We start from the raw sequence: 21375 nt of genomic DNA, 5'->3' as shown, positions 1-21375 counted from the left end.
TTACTGAACAGTGGGAAGGTGTGAGGAGTATCTGAATGCCAGAAAAGCTCTTCACATGCAGGAACAGCTGTTACACTACTTTTACTGGTAGCTTCTGTGGAGATCTGGAAGTCCAATTGATAAATCAGTCTCTCTGGTTTTATAAGCATAATTTCATTCATACATTCATTTGAAAAATATATTCTGAGCACCAGGATGAGGAAAACAGATATACTTCTACTGTTATGGAATAGAATTTAAGGAATGAGTTAGGCAATAATGAAGTAAGCAAAATAATACCCTGTGAAAAGTGTTTTGGAAGTATGATTTTTCTGGAGACTACAGTTTAAATTTGAAAAATACTTCAGTCCTATTAAAAATACATATTTAAGGCACATGGTATTTTCTTTGGGTTTGGGTACAAGATGCAAGCACACAGGGACAATTCTGAAATGCATTTTTAGGTAATGGGCTAACTTCCCACTTGACAGGCCCAAGAATACACTTGTAGTTATGATGAGCTGGGATTCTCCTGCTCAGTCTCAGCTTGAAGCATTGGTGGTTATTTCCTGCCCTTGGCGATTATTTTCAGGGCAAATCTGCCTTCTCAGTTGCCTCAGGAAACAGATATGATCTCACTTTCTGTGAACTTCTTGATTCACTGGTAAGGGGACCAAACCCAGCAGTGCTAGGCATTGATTTGCAAGTTAATATATATCACATCTCAACAGTTTTGAAATATTTTCACTCAGCTGATATATCTTCCTGAGATGACAGTAAATGAACACACACACAATGTGGGCCCTTAAAAACTGTGTTAAGAATTACAGTGGGGGAGGGTGTCAACAAGGTACAAAGGATAGCAGGGAAGAGGATGGGAAGGATTTTCTGAGACACCCTGGTTTGTTGTGCAGCTTAATGAACTTTGTTTACATTCTGCTGTAGGTACTAGGGGCACAGCCATGAGCAAGACAAACTTCCTGCCCTCATCAGGCTTGGTTTCTAGTGAAGCACAGATAAAAATGAGCAAATAAGGGAACTGCTTTTCTTGTTTAACTCTGAAATGCTAACATTTTCCAGGGACTCTGTCCATGTTCTTTCTTCCTCCCTTTATGACCTTTCCCTAAGGGTACATCTATGCTGAAAAACCATACATTTAAAATCTTCTTTGTAGGCTTTTCTTTAAATTTGTATTTTTTTAACTGCCTCTGTGCCTTTTAATTCCACTTGTATATTTCTCAGACACTTCAACTGAAACATGACCCAATGGTATTAATGTTCCTTCCAAAACCTGTTTCCCTGTAGATCCCACACCACCACCACCAACCCAGTCATGCAAATCAGAAACATGGGTTATATTTGACTCCTCTCTCTCCCTGGAATATCGAATCAGTCACCCAATCCCAGTCCCAAACATGTCTTAGAACATCCCCACCCTTCTGTCCTCAGGCTTATAAACCTGGGGATATAACTAGAATTATGGCAATAATCTCCTAACTGGGCTTCCCTGGTGGCTCAGACAGTAAAGTATCCACCTCCAGTGTTCTTGTCTGGAGAATCCCATGGCCCGAGGTCACAACGAGTTGGACATGACTGAACGACTTGGCAAAATCTCCTAGGTACCAAGATTGCATGACACTTACATTCCTCCAATTCCATGTTGTAAGATACACAAAAAAAGCAAAATGAATTATCTTTGTATTTCGATATCTGCAAAACAAAATTCAAAGCTCTTGGTATGGTCTACAAGGCTTTTCATGCTCTGACCTGCCTTCCATTCCAATCCAATCTTGATCCCTTTGAATCTGACACTCAGGCATACTAAACACCTTCTTGTCTGCCTGTCAACTAATCCTTCACCTTCTATTTGGACAATTTTTGGATCTGAATTCTCTGTCCAAATTGTATTTTTATGTACTTCTATAACCCTTAATGGTTTCTATGTATATCTGGTTCACTAGATTCAGTCTCCCCATAAAAAGACTCCTTGATTGAACAAAGTGGTTGTGAAACCAACCTGAAACCTCCAGCAAACCTGCAACATGATTAGCATTCAATTGGTATGTTCAGTTCAGTCGCTCAGTCATGTCCGACTCTTTCCGACCCCATGGACCACAGCACGCCAAGCCTATCACCAGCTGCCGGAGTTTACCCAAACTTATGTCCATCGAGTTGGTGATGCCATCCAACTATCTCATCCTCTGTCGTCCTCTTTTACTCCTGCCCTCAATCTTTCCCAGCATCAGGGTCTTTTCCAATGAGCCAGTTCTTCGCACCATATGGCCAAAGTATTGGAGTTTCAGCCTCAACATCAGTCCTTCCAGTGAACACTCAGGACTGCTTAGCCTTCAGTTTTCAATTGGTATTAAATTAGCATTCAATTTGTATTGAATTCTATTTACCTGGTAAATGTTAGTAAAACAGAAAATCTTCACACTTCAGTTGGAATAGGACTAGAAGCAGGTTTGAGATCTCCCTTGGAGATCCATCCAAAGAGTACCTAAGTCCTTCCTATAGATCTACTAATTTAGTAATGAGATTTACTAAATAATAAGGCACATGTGTGACAGAAAGGAAGCGAATAAGGGTGATGGTGCAGCTAAGCAAAACTTTTTCTTTTTGCTGGTCTGCTCTGGCTCTGGATTTGTTTTTCCAAGCAGGAATGAAACCTCAGATATGTAGTTTTTCTGGTCACTTTCAGATAATAAGCAAAGCATCTACTTTCTGGGTATTAGTGAAACATCAAAAATGCCACTCTCTCTCCTAACTGAAAATGCAACTCTTGCTCAGAGCTGCTTCTGGGTGGGAGGCCTGAAATAGGCTCTTCGTTACGTTACCTTCCTTCTCACTCAAAAGCTGTTTCTGGCCCTTTTGGAAGGGAGGAAATCTAGAGAAAAATATCCTGCCTTATCCAGTTGGTGCAACTGTTGTTAAGATATTGAGCCTTCAGAGAGGTGGGAGTGAATGGCCTTCTTTCACAAGGTTAACTCTTCAGGGAATCCCAAATGAGAGCGTCTGGCTCGGCTGGTCACTTCCAGTTTCTCCTCTTCTCACAGCTTCTGAGGGTATTCAGATATTGGTTGTCTGGCTCCAGAACAGGAAACCTACTTGTGCAGGGTCAGATGGCCCATGACCTGTCTCTTACAGTGACCACATGTGGCCTATGGGAAATACACATTTCAGCCTCATCACTGGTAGATATGCCCTTTAGTCAGCAATATTCTAAATAGAATTCTAGCAAACCAAACTCAGTAGCATATTAAAAGGTTTGTGTACCATGAACCTGCAAAACCCCAGGAACGGAGGGTTGGTACAATATACCAAAATGCACCGATATAGCCCTACTAAGAGAATAAAGGACAAAAACTCATAACCATCTTAACAGAAGCAGATTAAGATCCTACACTGCAGGTGGATTCTTTACCAGCTGAGTCACCAGGGAAGCCCAAGAATACTGGAGTGGGCAGCCTATCCCTTCTTCAGGGGATCTTCCTGACCCAGGAATTGAACCAGGGTCTCCTGCATTGCAGACGGATTCTTTACCAACTGAGCCCCAACAGAAGCAGAAGCATCTGACAAAATCCAGTATCTTTTCCTGATAAAAACACTCAAACTAGGAATAGAAGGAAAATTTCCTCAACCTGAAGCATCTATGAAGAACTTACTGTTAGCATGACACTCAATAATGGTAAAAAATTAAATGCCTTCCTTATAAATTAGTACTAAGATAAAGATGTCTGTTCTTGCCACTTATATTCAATATTGTGCTAGAGGTGCTAGCCAGGGCACTTAGAAAAGAAAAAAAGTATCCAGAGTGAAAGGGAAAAAATTTGCAGATGTGTGATCTTGTATATAGAAAATACAAAAGAATCAAAAGTTAGGAATCACATTTAGTTAGGAAAAGCCACATATGATCAATACAAAAAACTTTTCATTGCATTTCTATATGCTAGCAATGAATGATCCAAAAATGAAATTAAGAAAACAATTATGTTTATAATATCATCAAAAAAGAATAAAATACTTGGGAAAATATTTAACCAAAGAAATCAAGACTTGTACACTGAAATCTAAAAAATAACAATAAAAAAATTAAAGACCTAAATAAATCCAAAGACATCCACGTTCATGAGTTGGAAAACTCTATATTGTCAAATTAGTGATAATCTCCAAATTTATTTATAGATTCAACACAATGCCTGTCAAAATTCTCGATGTCTATTTTGAAGAAACTGATAAGCTGACTCTAATATTCACATAGAACTGCAAGGGACCCTCAATAGTCAAAATGACCTTGAAAAAGAACAAAGTTGGAAGACTCAACATCCCTGATTCAAAAGTTGTATTTCAAAGGACACCATCAATACCAAAGAATGGAATAAAATATTTGCAAATGACTTATCTGGTAACAGATTTGTATCAGAATAAGGAATTGAATAATAAAGACAAATATAGGGTAAGTCTCTGAATAAATGTTTCTAAAGATGACCAAATGGCCAAAAGCACATGAAAAGATATTCAACATCATTAGTCATTAGGAAAAGGCAAATCAAAACCACGAGATACCACTTCACTCCCAATAGGAAGGCTAGACTCAAAATGTTTGCCAGGATGTGGAAAATTAGAATTCACAAGATGCTTACAAGAAAGTACAACCACTTCAGAAAACAGTTGGCAGGTCCTTGAAAAGACTGGGTAGATGACCCAGGAATTCACTATGTACATTACCAGAAGAAATGAAAGCTTATGTCCACATAGACTCTTGTACAGTGTTCGTGGTAGTGTATTTACAAGAGAAAGTGAAAACAATACAACCATCTATCAAGTGAATGAATAAAAATGATATATTGATACACTGAAATATTATTCATAAAATGAAGTACTGATACATGCTACAACACAGATGCACCTTGTGTGTGGTTCTATTTATATGGACTGTCCAAAATAGGGAAATCTACAGACAAGTAAAGAGACTAGTGGTTAGGTCTTGGAAGGTGGGAAAAGATAATCACTTCTAATGGATACAAGCGTTTTTTTTTGCAGTGGTGAAGATGCCCTGGAATTATATAGTGTGACACACAATTTTGTGACTATTCTAAAAGCCACTAATTGTACACTTTAAAGGAGTGAATTGTTATATGAATGATCCTAATTAAAAAAAAAAAAAATCAAAGAAAGCACCCCTCCTGCATTTTGAGATAGATGAGGAAGGGTCAAATCCTGCAAAAGAAATCATTACAAACATCTTCAACCTCTCAATGAATTCCTTCTTGTCTTGCAACAGGTAGCACCTGTGTCTCAACTTCACTGAGTCTTGATAACCATCAGTGATATACATAGGCTTGGATATGCTAATCCAAGCCAAAGGATGGGCAGGGCCAGACGGAACTGAGACCATCATCCAACTCTGAAGGCTGTGCCCTCAGTCACTGTGCACTGCTCACTGACACATGCCCATCGCATTTTCTGTGGTTTGCTGGAGACTGAAAGATAGCCAGGATAATTATTCCTGTCCTACGGTCCTGTTCAGCTGAATCTAAGAATCCCAACTTAAGGGTTGACTTGTAGCAGTAATTACAAGGTTCTGGCAAACCAGGCATTCATCATGGTGAGTGCTTTACTACAGAAAACACAGCATTCAGCACGGATAGCTCCTTGATATGAAGGGTTTGGCAACAGCAGGATGACGTAAGATACCTGCTCCCATCTCCAGCGGGAGAGGAGTGTAGCCACAGAGGCTGACCACGCAGAGGTTATAGGTTGCCAGAGCACCTCCCGAAAAGTAGGACTGGGGAAGTCACACAGAAATCTTGCTTCCAAGGACTTGATCCATTTCATCCTTTCCCTTTTAGTAATTTTCTTTTCACAGGCTGAAATGACAGAACCAGTTACTCACTTCCTCCAGGAACAAGTTCTTTAGCCAATAAATATTCAAATATTTTAAAATAAAACCTTTTGGGGGTAGGATAACGAGGAGACAGGAGACAGAGGCTATCTTTGGTGAAAACCGAGTTGCTTCATTGAATGGCAAGCCGTCATTTTCAATCATTCAGGTGGTGACTGACGAGGTACTAGAAAAAACAGCGCTCGTCCTTTCAACAAAGTTATTACGCAACTACTATATGGGACAGGAACAAAGATAAACAATCTTCCCCATGAACCTGCCCACATGCCACGTTAATGGTTATGGGGGAAAAAAAAAAAAAAAATCCCAGTGACTCCTCATTGCTCAATGTGCATGTACTACCATGAAGTTGCTATTAAGTTACAGAGACATTCTGGAGGTTGATGAATTCATGGGTGAGGGGCTTTTTAAGTTTTGGCCTTTAAGGTTACTTGAGAAATATGAAATGATTAAGCACAGCATGATGATGTGGGTGGGGATGCAGGGAAAGATGCCTGTAACTGATGGTAGAATTGGAAATGTAGGTGGAACTAAGCTTACAGAGGGCTGCGGATACCAGGCTTGCAGATTTCCTCAACGGGGAAAAAGTTTTGAAGCAAAGGATATTTAAATTAACAAAACTGTGTTCTAGAAGAATGAGAAAGTTTGGAGAATACTGTCAAGGTCGAAAGGAAGTATGATGAAGGAGAGGGGAAAACAATTGATACAAGCTGTGACAATTGAAGGGTGAGGGATTCTGAAGACTGAGTCAAAAGGGATGTTTTTAAGGAACAATAAATGATAGGTAGAGACAAAAGTTCCATTTTGAAGTATATTGATTTTAAGATACCAGAAAGATATTCTGGGGGTAGAGTCTGAGCAGAAGACACGGCTTTGGAGAACAACCTTTTTGAGTGGTTGAGGTTTACCCGACAGAACTGGGCAAGTACAGGTCAGAATTTTAGAATTACAGTAGTATCCACCCTACTGAAAAAGGAACAGGGTAGCAGCTGAACCAAGTTCAGGGTGCTGCCAAGGTTAGAGTTCTCACTGGCAACAGAGTTTCTCAAGAGGAGGCTCTAAGAATCTTTCAGGAGAGGTATTTTAGTGGCATAGCAAAAGTTTTAAGCATTTCTCACAGGGGCACATCTGCACCAAAATCATCCTGCAATTGGTTAACAAATGCCAACTACTGGATATCAACAGTAAAGAAAGAAAAAACTGAGACTGCACTTCTCTAGACTCCCCAGGAAATTCTCCATACACTTAACACTGTGGGTAAAAGAAGGAAAAGAGAGGAAGTAGAAGTTGCGTTTTGAATCCTCTATTGGCTCAGGGAAGGGGCAGGAATATAAGAGATGGTCCTTAGAGGCTGGTGGAGGGTCAAAAAAGATACTTGAGGTAAACAGGTTAAGGGAATCATGACTACAGATGGAGTAGCCTTAGGAAGACTACCTTCCTCTGAGTCTGCATGAAAGTCTTGAGAAAACCCCTTGAAAGGGCCTGAAATCCCAGCACAGTTCTTTGAGTGATGTTGCCAGGTTACACTCATCCTTCCTTTCTAATAAGATGGATGTGTACCGATAGGGAAATGAATACCATCAGCAAGTTTTATTTGAAGCTTGATTTCATGTATCTCCCTCCTTAGTTAGTATGTATCCCAAAGTAAAGCTACAGAAATTGTCATTGGATTTGATCACACAATTAAGCAGAGCCCAGTAAAGGTGTATAGGGTAGGAAATCCAATTCAATGGCCAAAGCTACCAGGCTCCAGAAAAGTTTGGTCACAGGCCGTGTCTTTACTGTATGCTTGAGATATTCTATAATGATGGTATGAAGGAGAAACTGTATATTTCATCTGGAAAACCAATTAGTTTTTGGTTTTTTATTTCCTCCAGAGTTTCCCGGTGATCTGGGAGAAAGAGTACTTTATAACATGACATCTGGGATAGAGGGACTAACCACTATAGTCAAAATTTCTATTTGTTCCCTCTTGCTTAAGATACTGTTCAGTGAAAACTTTGTAGACAGTAGTGGAAAGGAGGCAATGAGAAAAGAAGTGGTAATATGCCCAGGACAAACAGATATTGAAAGTGAGAGCAAGTAGTCTGGACAACCAATGAACTTTTCTCTTAGAATATTTTCAAGGGTAGGTTTATTTTCAACTGTTTGTTAAAAGTCTATTTGATATGAATTCTATACCTGATGATCTGTACTCAATGACCATTCAAAAACTTCACACAGATGTGATTACAATTGGATAACTTCAATACTGTAGTGATAATAAAACTTGAAAACTGAAGAACACAAATTTCTTCACGAATTTATTATACAAAAAGCCCCCAGAGTATTTGATTTCTCGTATTCTCACTTTCATTATACACAAGAAGCACAGGAATGAGAGGCCTCCTAAGGTGACTGTAGCAGCATGAGGGTCCCTTGAATCAAGGTAGTGTATGTATTTTTAACAGTGTTCTCAAGGCTGGCCCAGAAAAACCCCATGTTACCTTATCACAATATGGAAAGCAATGTTTTCTTTTTCCACTAAATTATGGTGAAAAATGTCACTGTTTTATTTAGCATTATGGTACATAACAGTTAAGTCTCAATTACTAAAAGAACTAAAATAATTCTGAAAGACATCCTCTTTCCCCTTCTGATGATTGAAAGCTGTATTTTTCCTGCCAATTTCAAACAAATCATTAAACTAATCTGTCATGGTCAGTTAAAACAATCGAGGTACAAGCTCAGCACATTAGCTGTAACTTGTAGTAAAAGGATATATCAATATGTCTCTCCTCAGTTAAAAATACATAATCCTTTTATTTTATATTGCAGTAAAAGAAATAAACATCACAGACACAGAAGACCAGAAAGGGGAAACTACTTACTTCTGAATGTCTAGTAATTTAAATCTACCTGTACTTTTCCACAGTACGTGAAAGTAGTATTTAACACTTTTTGAAATAAACTTTAATCTTTGGGGACAGACAATGTAAATAGGACTTAAGAGTAACAGTTCCATTCATTTCCAAGTCTCTGCTTACTGTATGATTAAGTAAAACAAGGCACAATAGCCATTCTTTCCACTATGTTCCAACACTGATCATGTGCCTTGATAAAATGGCTGACTGGATAAGATGATAGCGACAAGAAGGGAAGACTTTGGATTGTCTATTTAAAATGTGGTTAATAAGCAAAGAATAAAAAATTTAAGTGCACTTTCACATGCTTTACGCTTATAATAAACAACAAACTTATCTTTCTTGCAAAGGGTTTGACTATCATTTCTTTTGGCCAAATGCACTTTTCCCCAATAAACTTAAAACAACAACAACAAATCCCTGTCCTTCCATATACTAAGAAGGAGCATTAGCTACTGAAACAGTTCATTGCAAGACACATGAAGACAACATACTGTGGCATGAGTTGTTTTTAATTTGTTGTGCTGTTACTAAAGTAAAGTTCTGAGGGCTGCAGTTAAACATTCCAAGTTCTCCCTTCCATCTTTATTGATTTTAAGGTTTTTGCACAGAAAACTCTTTGGGGACTAGAACAGCAGCAATTGCATCACACTGTTTTCAAGACTTCAAGTTTCAAAAGCAAATTGTTTAAAAAAAATACAGCTCCTGATTTGAGTTAGATACAGGGACAAAAAAATAGCACATACTTGAAGGTTACATGGTCTACAAATGGTGGTAATATTTTCCTTGGGAGGGTAGTTTGTTGGTATATATTTTTAAATATGCAAAAAGGCTCAACCTCAAGCAGTAATAAACACAAGCAAAAGTGATTTAACCCTTAAAATAAATATTCAGAAAAACCTCTCTGTACATACAAGTGAAAGAATAAGTAACACTTTCACGCAAAAAAAAAAGAAAAATAATAATAATAATAAAGGATTTGTTCATATAAGTAGCTGAAATCTGCTGTTCCAGCCCATATATCCCCAATAAAGAAGGGAGGCACAGACATAGGTGACTACTGTGGCTCACTATTTAACAGCCTTTTTGTACTGGGACACCACCACCACCAATTTTATCCCTCTTGTTATAGTTATTAAAATTTTAAATTTCTTTTCTTTTTCTTCCCATTTTTTGTTTTTTTTACAGCATGCCAAATCCTTTGGCATAAGTGATGGCCTTCAACAATCTCTCTTTAAGTTTTTCTTTGCTTGAATACTCCGGAAGTAAAAGGACATTAAAGCAAGTATGAGATGTAGGTAACCTATATAGAGAGAAAGGGGAAAAACAGGAAAATAAGTCATGGCAGATATGCTCAGTACTAAATGATCCTACTTTAGATGGTATATACGTTGAGATGGTTTGCAAAGCACAGTACACATTAATGCAAGTCATAAAGATAAACTTTGATTTTGCCATACAGATACCAAACAGCAGTTTATCTTTACCTCATAAATTACTCAGTGCTAATAATGATGATGGTTGATGATAACATATTATATCCACAAAGTTATTACCACATACCAGATACTGTTTTAATAGGTTCTTAACCCTGAGAGCTCATTTAACTAAACTTTCTCACAGTAAACCTACAGGCTGTCAGTTTCCCCACTGTAGAGTTGAAATCACTGAGTAGTAACATTAAGTGAAGACAATATTCAAATCTCAGTTTCAAAATTTCAGTCTGGGCTCTTTAATGCTTATTCAAAATATTCCTGGATGACTATGTAATTGATTTGATAATAAATTTACATTAATATCAAATCAAGTAGAACACTGAAAGAAATGTTTCTATACATTTAAATTATTAAATATACTACTGCTCATATATAGCCACTACACACCAAATGTTAACTTGCACAGTAGAGGAAACACGACTAATGTTAGGACACTGAAATTGGTGGTACTAGCATAATCTAGGGCTGAACAATCTTGTGAACCTCAACTTGACTATTCTAAATAGATGACATAATGTGGCTTTCAATTAAAAAAATTCTCAACCGAAAACTTTAAGAATCATACCAAGTTGTAAAATTTCAAATCAAGTGAACTCTGTAATTTTTAACCTGCCCAGTGTTTAAAGATTTTCTTGAACATTAGCAGCAAAGCACTGGCTAAACTAACATTTTATGTGACTTGGAAATTTCTATTAAAAACTGCAAATGTGCTCAGAAGCTTCTGGATAGATCACACATGTGTAATAATATGGAAGCCAAGGTTTTCAGTATATAGTCACAATTTAATAATTACCTTTCTGTGTCTGGACCATTTTTGGCTATTATCATCTTCAATTTTCCTAGTCCGCCCACAGGTGCCCTGTCTGTGCCTGTTGTAAACTGCAAGAAGAGTCTTTTCTGCTCATCTGTAAATGAATGAACAATTTCCCAGAACTCCCTAATGAGAAAAGATAAAATACCGATTTTAGTTTGGCATTCACTATTGCTAGCACTAATTTAAGTTTGTGATTTGCATTAAAACCATAATAGGAGGTAACTTGGAGGTCAATATCAAGAGCATGAAGGTTCTTTTCTGGGGATCTAGGAGCTAGGACTTCCACTCATGCAAATTTAAGAAAACTATTTTCAAAAATATAAAAGCTTTTGTTCATCGCTACATTATCTGCAACAGTAAAAACTGGCAACAACAAAATGAAACAATTACACCAAATGTAAATATATAGTCAGTAACAAACAAAAGGCAAAACCAAAGTCCTGTGAACTGAAGATGACAGCTATGTCCCTCTACTTAAGCCTTACATAGTAACTTCAAGGGGAGAAGGTCAGACAGAGAGTAGGGACAAAAGAAAACACAAGACCCCTCATACCTAAAAATACTAATACAAAAGGACACAATTGTTTATATAAACGAGAATACTTTTATCAATAGTATGTGTGCTGTGGAAGGGGACTTGGGGCTTATTCTGATATATGTATCATATGCAATTATACTGAGAATAATCTAATCCCTGGCATTCCTAAAACCTATGTGATAGAAGTCACATTATAATGATGCTTGTTAAATTTACTCTAAAAACAAAATGCAAGTTCATTAAGAGCAATCTTGAAAAAGAGCAACTGAAATCTATACTTTCAATAATAAAGTATCCATAAATTTAACATATACAGTTTCAGGTGTACATATGCATAGATCCATCTTTTCTCAGATTCTTTTCTCATGATACTATGAAATACTGAGTGGAGTTTCCTGTGTCATATGGTAGGTCCCTTTTTATACATAGTCCCCCTTTAATACATAGTGTGTGTATGTTAATCCCAAACTTCTGAATTATCCCTTCCCCACCTTTCCCCCTTGGTAACCATTAAGTTTGTTTCACTTGGTATGTTTGTTTTGTAAGTTCATTTGTATCATTTTCTTTTTTAGATTCCATATATAATTGATATATGATGTATCTTTCTCTGATTTACTCCACTTAGTGTGATCATCTCCAGGTCCATCCATGTTGCTACAAATGACATTATTTCATCCTTTTTATGGCTGAGTAATATTCTTTTGTATCATATCTTCTTTATCCATTTCCTCTCTCAATGGACATATAGGTTGCTTCTATTTCTTGGCTATTGTAAATAATGCTGCAAAGAACACTGTGGTGCACATATCCTTTTGAATTATGGTTATCTCTGGATATATGCCCAGGAGTGTGATTGCTGGATCATATGGTAGCTCTTTTAGTTTTTTAAGGAACCTCCATACTATCCTCCAAAGGGGCTATAACCGTTTACATTCCTATTAATAGTGTAGGAGGATTCCTTTTTCTCCACATTCTCTCCTAGCATTTATCTTTTGTAGATTTTTTGATGATTGCCACTCTGTGTGATGTGATACCTCACTGTAGTTCAGATTTGCACTTCTCTAATAATTAGTGATGTTGACCATTTGTCATGTGATTTTTGCCCATCTGTATGTCTTCTTTGGAGAAATGTCTATTCAGGTTCTGTCCATTTTCTGATTAGACTGTTTGCTTTTTTGATATTGAACTGCATGAGCTGTTTGGATATTTTGGAGATTAACCCTTTATTAGTCTTTTCTATTTGCAAATATTTTCTCCCATTATGTGGGTTGTCTTTTTGTTTTGCTTATGGTTTCCTTTGCTGAGGAAAGCTTTTTTTAGGTTTAATTCTCGTTTGCTTCTTTTTGGTTTTATTTTCATTATCTCAAAAAGATATTGCTAAAAGTTATGTCAAAGAGTGTTCTGCTTATGTTTTCCTCTAAGATTTTTATAGTACATATCTTAAGTCTTTAATCTACTTTGAGTTTATTTTTGTGTATAATTAGAGAATATTCTAATTTCATTCTTTTACATGTAGCTGTCCCATTCTCCCAGTACCACTTATTGAAGAGACCGTCTTTTCTGCATTACACTCCTGTCCCTCTGACACAGATTAACTGACTGCAGGTGTCTCTGGGCTTTCTGCTTCATTGACCTGTATTTCTGTTTCTGTCCCAATACCAACCGTTATGATTACTAAAGCTTTGGAGTACAGTCTGAGATCAGGAAGCCTGTTTCCTTCAGCTGCAGTTTTGTTTCTCAGGACTGCTTTGGCTATTCGGGGTCTCTGTGTTTCCATACAAAGTTAAAAATTTTTGTTCTAGTTCTGTGAAAAATGCCACTAGTAATCTGATAAGTAGGACTGCATCGAATCTGTAGATTACCTTGGGTAATATAGTTATTTTGACAACACTGACTCTTTCAGTCCAAGAATGTAGTATTCCTACCTGTTTGTGTCATCTTCAATTTCTTTCATCAGGATCTTACAGTTTTTAGAGTATAGTTGTCTCCTTAGATAGGTTTAGTACTAGGCATGTTACTCTTTCTGATGCAACAGTAAAAGTGATTATTTCATTAATTTGTCTTTCTTGTCTTTCATTGTTTATATATAAAAATGCAAAAGATTTTTGTATATTAATTTTGTATCCTGCAACTTTACCAAATTCACTGATGAACTCTAGTAGTTTTCTGAGGAATGCATTTTAATATTTATTTGAAAGTACTTTCCAGAATCTTGACAGAAAATGTCACACTTCCTACACACAGTTACAATTCTAGTTTTTGATACCCTAGTATTCCAGTATACAATTTCTCTTACAAAAATGTTGGTATTTCTGTTGGTGCAATGCCATTATTTCTAACATAGATTAGCAGCTTTATTAGAATTCTTGGCGCTCTTCAAAGTCTTGCCATTTCTCTTCCCTGACATTCTAATATCCTCCCCACCCTTTAGTTCTTAAAAACCTCCCACCCATTGAGAGAAAACAACTGAAAAAATACAACAGGAAACTGAGCATGGAACATGCTAGCACATCTCTCCATTAGGAAGGAAAGAGACCACACCACAGTCTAGGTTATTCCTTTTTGGGTGGCTGGCAAGGAAAAGCAAGCATGCAGTAACCCAGAGCCCTCTGTCAGGGCAAAAAACCTCCTCACTCCTCAGGAGTGTTCTAAAGCCTAAATGCATCACCACATCTGAAGAGGCAGACCAACAGGTGCCCTTGAATAGAGGAAGCAGATCCTAAAGTAGCAGACCAGCAGTGGTCATCGAGACAAATTCAGCTGTCCCTTTGTTTCTTTCTAAAAAATGAGAACTTAAAACATTAGGGTTACTATCAGTTTTTATAATGAAAATACTGAGCAAAATTCTTCTCTTCCTATAAGTGTTATGTTCTACATCAAAACTGTTTATATACACATGAGCCCACACTAGCAGAGTCCAGGAAGAGCAATGTGGAAAAGTGGGGTATGCAGAACAACATGGGCTGAGGGTCACCCCAAAAGGGCAGCTAAGAGCACTGGGAACAGGACAGCATCTTGGACAAAAAATGGCAATCTCACAAAGACATCATGCCTGGCAGGGGCAGGAGGCATCCTGGGAAACAGAAGTATCCCTTGAAATTAGCCTCTGGCTGTAAAGGGATGAAAGCAGCTGACAAAAAAATGGCCCGAGTTAAATATTCTGCTAAATATTGCCAAATTCTCCACAGATATTGTGACATTTTCTATGTCACAATGCAATTTCTCAACTAACAGGCAAACAGCTGAACTGAAGAACACACTGGGTTGGGAAAATTGTAGGAAATGAGATATGCATGTATATTACTGGTGGGAGTGCAAAATGTCACAATTTCTGTGGAGAATCTTGCCAACAAGATTACATACATATCTACCATTTAGTTCAACAATCCCACTTTTAGCAGCAATTCCCAATTTGATGATGTTTGATGTTATGTATGGAATAATCCATTAGTGAAATAATCCACTGTGACTTCTAACAGCAAAGAGCTGGAAGTAACTACTGTGTCTATCTACACAACACGACAGTATTGACCCACACATTTTTTACTACTAAAGTAAAAAGATGTAAATAGGACCCAGGGTCTCCTAATAAAACAGCCAAAATATCCAGCATACAATCCAGAATCACCTGTCAAGCCAAGAACTATGAAAATCACATGAAAGAAAGAAAATCAACCAATGTCAAACACTAGGATGAACAACATACTGCAACTGCCTAGGATTTTAATGAGGTCATCATAAAAATTATTCTATAAGCAATTATAAGTTCTAGTGTTTCAAAACTGAAACATCAGAAACTAAGTCTTAGCAAAATATTTAGGTTACAATTAAAAAAAGAGCCAAATGCAAACTACAGAACTGAAAAACACACAGTAAGAGAAAAATACTAGATGGATTCAATAGTAGAGTCAAGATGACCGAGGATCAAAACTCGAGCAAATAAGAATACAAACTGAAAGAACTAAGAGCCTTAGGTGCACATGGGACAGTGACAAATGACTGAACACTGGTGTCATCAGAGGCACAGAAAGAAAGGAAAAAGAGAGTGCGACTGAGAAAGCATTTCAAGAAATAATGGCAAAGAACACTCCCAGAAAGACAGAAGCACACAGATTTAAGAGGTTAAGAAACTTCAAACAGTATAAACAAAACTGTTCAGAAATAAAGTGGAAATCACCCTCTGACAAAGGAAAACTAAAAGAATTAGTCATTAGCAGATCTGCCTTTGAATACTAACTAAAGGAAGTTATAAAAGATGGATTCTGAGGCAGACGGAACAGAAAGAGCAGAAACGAAGGAACATACAACAGATTATAATTCTCCTCATGAATTTTATAAATCAGATATGATGACTGATACAAAAATTACAACATCACTAATACTCAAGACAATTGTATTTAAATGTGAGGAAAGTAAGAGACTCAAATGGAAACAAGGTTTCCATACCTCACTGGAAGAAACATTGATAGAAATACCAACAGCAACCATGAAGAACACTATACTAAGCAACACGCACAAAAACAGAATACCAAAATCAAGAAGAAGTCCTTAAAAATGTTCAAGTAACTAAGTGACTCACAGAAGGCAAAAAGACAACAAGGAACCATGAGGAGCAAAGAAACAGAAAACAAATAAAATAGCAGACTTGAGTCCTACCGTATCAATAATTACCCTCAATACAAATGGTCTAAATACAACAATTAAAGGCAAAGACTGACAGAGTAAAAAAACATGACTCAGCTATTTGTAAGAAACTCATTTCAAATTCAGAACATCGATAGGTTGAAAGAAAAAAGAAAGAGATACATCATGCAAACAAAGAGCAAAGCAAAACAAATCAGGAATGGTTACATCATATCATATTCAGAGCAAAGAAAATTACAAGACATAAACAGAGACCTTATATAATGGTGGAGGGATAGGGAAGGGGAGCCAAATTAGGAGTATGGGATTAACTACAAACAACTACATGTAAACTAGATAAGCAACAAGGACTGCACGGGCAATTATACCCAGTCTTATAATAACATATAATGAAATATCATCTGCAAAAAACCAATATGCTGTATACCTGAAACTAACACAATATTGCAAATCAACTATAATTCAATTTAAAAAATTTAAAAACATTCACATATGATGTTAAGATAATATATCAAGTAGGAATTATGTTATTCTAAACGAAATAAAATTAAGACCTTAACTTAAAAAGTCATTTCTCCATAAAGAGCAGCACAAGATACCTTCAACTGTCCTCAGAGAAACATTAAGACACCACAGTCATAACTGTGATCAATACTATCACTAACAGAGATAGTGCTGTGATAATACTCACAAGTGAGGTTACCCTTTGTTGTTTTTATCCATGCTATTTCAACTCTTTTATGGGTCACCTTTGAACTTCAAGTAAATAGCAGAACAGTAATTGCTACAAGTAAATAACTTCCAACACTGCCACTAGGAATGACCAAAGGTATGCTAAACAGAGGAAATTTATCAATAACCTCACACAAACCAAAGTGAAGAATAAAACAAAGGAAAATAAAAGAACATAAAATATTCATTTCTTGATACAAGCGATACTCATTATAGACTTCCTATACTTGATTCTTAGAGTGATAACCTTCAGAGACAACCTCCAAGAATGCTTCCTCACCTCATTCTACCAGTGACAGCCAAAAGGGCATTTGTCTCTTTTTACCCCATCTCACCAGGAGAGGAAAAAGCCTGTGTCTCTCAGGACTGGACAGTAGCAAAGAGAAGCAGACGGTACATAGCAAGAGCAACTCCTTGAGAACAGTTAAGACTAGGAATCTCTCCTTCCTGTGAGAATTTGGAGCCAAGGTCTTGAAAATAAAATAAAAATTTTAGTATGTACCTTGCTATGTAATAAACATTAAATCAAAGAATATACCATTTCACACAAAAGGTGCCTCATATAGGGTAGGTAAGTAACATTCCCCAGAGTTCAAGAGAAAGGAGAAATATTCAGAAGAGGTGGTTCTATTTTCATCATCATCTAACTGGCACTAAGCACACTGTAATCAGAATTACTAGGAATATTAGATACTTTATACCCTCAATGAAGAAGAAAACATGCCACTTACATAAAACATTATTCAGGAAATAAGTCACAAGATTAACAATACGAATTGGTGATTATATTACAAATATACGTTTAATTTTATACATTGAGAATTTGTGAGTTTGCTTATTTGGGAAATAAAACCTGGAGGCAAAGGTCTAAAGCATAAAGCCTACCATCCCTTTGGTGAATTTTAATTCTTCCTTTTAAGAATTAAGAACCTCACCTAATCACAACAGAGTCCCTGGTATAGCCACCGTCATATTCTGTAGTTTCTTCTAGTGCTTGGAAATCTAGATTCTGCAAATTCAAGAAAACACGTCTTAACATCTACACCACACCATTACAAACAATAGATCAACAGAAGGTATTTCTGGAAACCCTTGCTTTCTTACCCGGCTTCCACATATAAGCAATTCAATTTCCTCTGGTCTGAACAAGTACTTTAAAGGAGATTCATTGGTCACCATATGAAAACCTCTCCGAAAAGCCTTGAACTGTTTTTCTACTGATTTATTGAGAATGTAGTCAGAATACAGATTGACAAATTCCTGCAGAAAACATTAACCACAATAATGTCTTATGATGCGTAATACAACAAAATACAAGCTACTGGACTGCACGATGTTTTTATTTTCCCCCAAAAAAACACAATCAAGAATATTTTTAAAAATTCAAACTTTACACACACAAAGGAAAATACCTTTAACAATTTCACAGCGCTCTATGATAGACAATATGTTAGTCACTCAGTCATGTTCAACTCTTTGTGATTCCATGGACTGTACCTGGCCAGGCTCCTCTGTCCACTGGATTCTCCAGGCAGGAATACTGGAGTGGGTCACCATTCCCTTCTCCAGGGGATCTTCCTGACCCAGGGACTGAACCTAGGTCTCCCGCAATGCAGGCAGATTCTTTACACTCTGAGCCACCAAAGAGGCCACGTACACATAAGTTTCAACTTCGATATTAACAAAACTGAATATAAAAGCTGGGCCTTGATACAATTTTAAAGTTCTCTCAATTAGGTTATGCAAACGCAAAAACATTTAAACCATTTAAACCATTTATACATCAATCTATAAAAGCTGACATTTTTAATAGAGTGCAATGTACTGGAAATGAGCAAACAAGGTAGTCTTTCATGTGTCCTATTCTAGAATATTTGGGAAGCTGCCTACTGTTATCTGTTTCAACAAAAATATCGGTGTTTCACTTGGTGAGCAAACTATTGTATCAAATAAAAAAAGGAAGATATACTCTGTATCCCAACTTAATTAATATATTTTATCAAAAATTGTATTAATATAAACATTCTTCTTAAAGGTTTAATATATATCATAATTCCCCTGGGTTATATTCTGGGTTATTCCCGTTTCCAGATACATACTTTTCCAGTCAACAGAAAACACAAAACTGATTTCTTTAAAATATTTATTCTTTAGAACTTTTCGGATGTTTATTTAAGGCATGTGTATCTGTGTGTGCATTAGAAGCAATTATTGGCCATTCGGTTATTAGGATCTCCCTTGTTTCCTACCCTCTACAGCCTTCTTCCTGCTTCACCCCACAGCCACACCGAGCCGTGCACTGTCGCCCACTCGGGGCATCTTTCTCTAGGAGGGGTTCAGTGCCCAACCATGTGCTCTCATACCAGCCTTTAGTCAAGGTTTAAACAACTGTGGCTGTTTCATTTATAAGAACTTAGTTACTTGATTTCTTTGTACAGATGCATTAGAAACTTCTTTAAAAACCACAAGCGTATGTGCTTTCCCTGGAGGAGGGTATGGCAACCCATTCCAGTACTCTTGCCTAGAGAATCCCCTGGACAGAGGAGCCTGGCGGGCTACAGTCCATACGGTCACACAGAATGGGACACAACTGAAGCAGTATACACACAAACGCACACATATATGCTTTAAAATTCTGTTATTAAAGAGACAAAGACAAGGATGACATAAAAACATTTATTACCTTTCTGTTTTCATTGGTAATTGGAATTTTATCACCATTTTCCTTTAGATCATACATCATCGGATTACCAAAAAGATCTGTCTGAGATATCTGGAAAGTGATCATCATATCATCTTCCACATTCCCTTCATACTCCAGTAAGTCTTTTAAACTCTGATACAGAACCTACCAATCAGAAAAGGAAAAATTAAGCCTACCACAGAACTATAAAATACAACAATCTGTATCACTCTTCTTGGGAAAAGATTAAAAAAACAAACTAACAGTAAAAACTAAAGCACAAACAGTACCCCTCTTCTAGTAGTTTCTATGCAGACATAAAGAAAGATGGTCAGTCAGTGGTAACGCCTCTCTCTGCTGAGAAACCCTACACCAGCTACTTAGCTATGGGTCTCACACTGTGCTCTATTGAGACCCTTAGAGGCATCTCAAGGGTAAGGTGGGGCTGGCTGCAGCCACCAGAGCCCCTAACTAAGCAGCTCTGACTCAACCCAGAAATCTCATGATTCCATTAAAAAAAAAAATTAGAAATACTTTTCTACAGAATCAACCTTGCAAAGCTGACTTGCTTGTAACAAGTTCTCCTTCAGGTTTTCAAGTGTTTAAGGCATTTCAGATAGATAATAAAATACGTTTATCTTACTAGGTATAAATATTAACAAAGATTTCAAATCAAAGCTTTAAAAATTTTATATAAATTAAATTCTGTATTTGCTTTTAAATAAAATCTAAAAGAATAAAAAATGACAAGACTTACAGGATGAGAGTCTCCCAAGTCAAGAAAAGTTCCTTTTTTCCCCATTAGCTTCCTGTAGACAACCATGGGAAAATGTACATCCAGTATACAGTTATTGTAAATAGCCAAACCCAGTACTATGCCAATCAGAGTGAACTGACCCTCAGTTTCAAAAGAGGATGGATTAAACCAGAACAACTTTGTAGATTCATCATATGTGAACATACCTGTAAGAAATGATTTTTTTAAATGTATTACTTTCATAGTTTATTCGACAGATGAGCAAATAATTATACATATAAAATACAAAAATAAATATAAAATAATTACACATGTAATCTTATTTGCATTAGGGCTTTTTTCTGTTACATCAGGACTTGCTAAAACAAAGTTCAAATACATATGAATGCTACAAATTGTGTAGCATATATTTAAAGTAATAAGCCATTCTGTTGGCATTTTCTAAGTTAGGAAAACTGTTCATTAAATTCAAGTTCTCTAATCTTCTATTAACACAAATCAGAAGTTAACTTGCATTCATATTTTCACCACTGAATGGTTGAAAAATGCAAAAGAAAAAAAGAATAATATGTTGAAAATGTTTCACTTATTAAAACATATTTAATCCACATATACTGTTTTAAAAAACAATTTTGAATTTCATTAAGAGTCTTTTTTTCCTCCAAATTGCATAATGGTTCCATTAAATTTTTCAAGCACCTTTGTAACAAAGAAACCAAGTACTTAAACTCAGGCAAACTTGATAAACTTAAGATTATGTCCAAAACCCAAAGCCATTTAATACACACATTAACTGTGAGCCAAAAAGTAAAACAAAACTAATTTGTAGTCTTCTTTTAATTTCACATGGTCACTATTTATATCACTCATTTAAAAATAGGAATCTAAATAGCCATTACCATGGTAGACTTATCTCTTTCCTTG

At 36.6% G+C, this 21375-nt stretch overlaps 1 protein-coding gene across 8 annotated transcripts in view; it reads right to left on the bottom strand.

Annotated features, from left to right (window-relative positions):
* Window positions 1–8174: 8174 nt before the first annotated feature.
* UBE3A (ubiquitin protein ligase E3A) overlaps window positions 8175–21375 on the bottom strand; it is a 95954-nt gene continuing 82753 nt past the window's right edge. For all 8 annotated transcript variants that reach the window (XM_025271698.3, XM_025271695.3, XM_044932905.2 and 5 more), the window contains 6 exons: window positions 20452–20657; window positions 19695–19859; window positions 18116–18271; window positions 17947–18020; window positions 11077–11220; window positions 8175–10090 (listed from right to left, as the gene is read on the bottom strand). In XM_025271698.3, coding sequence (XP_025127483.1) covers window positions 9970–10090; window positions 11077–11220; window positions 17947–18020; window positions 18116–18271; window positions 19695–19859; window positions 20452–20657 — 866 coding nt within the window. In that variant the 3' untranslated portion in view covers window positions 8175–9969. The remainder of the gene's footprint in view (window positions 10091–11076; window positions 11221–17946; window positions 18021–18115; window positions 18272–19694; window positions 19860–20451; window positions 20658–21375) is intronic.

This window comes from Bubalus bubalis, chromosome 20 (genome assembly GCF_019923935.1).
Source record: "Bubalus bubalis isolate 160015118507 breed Murrah chromosome 20, NDDB_SH_1, whole genome shotgun sequence".
Lineage (NCBI taxonomy): Eukaryota > Metazoa > Chordata > Mammalia > Artiodactyla > Bovidae > Bubalus > Bubalus bubalis.
Note: the sequence above shows the minus strand (reverse complement) of the source record. Positions and strands in the feature narration are given on the sequence as shown.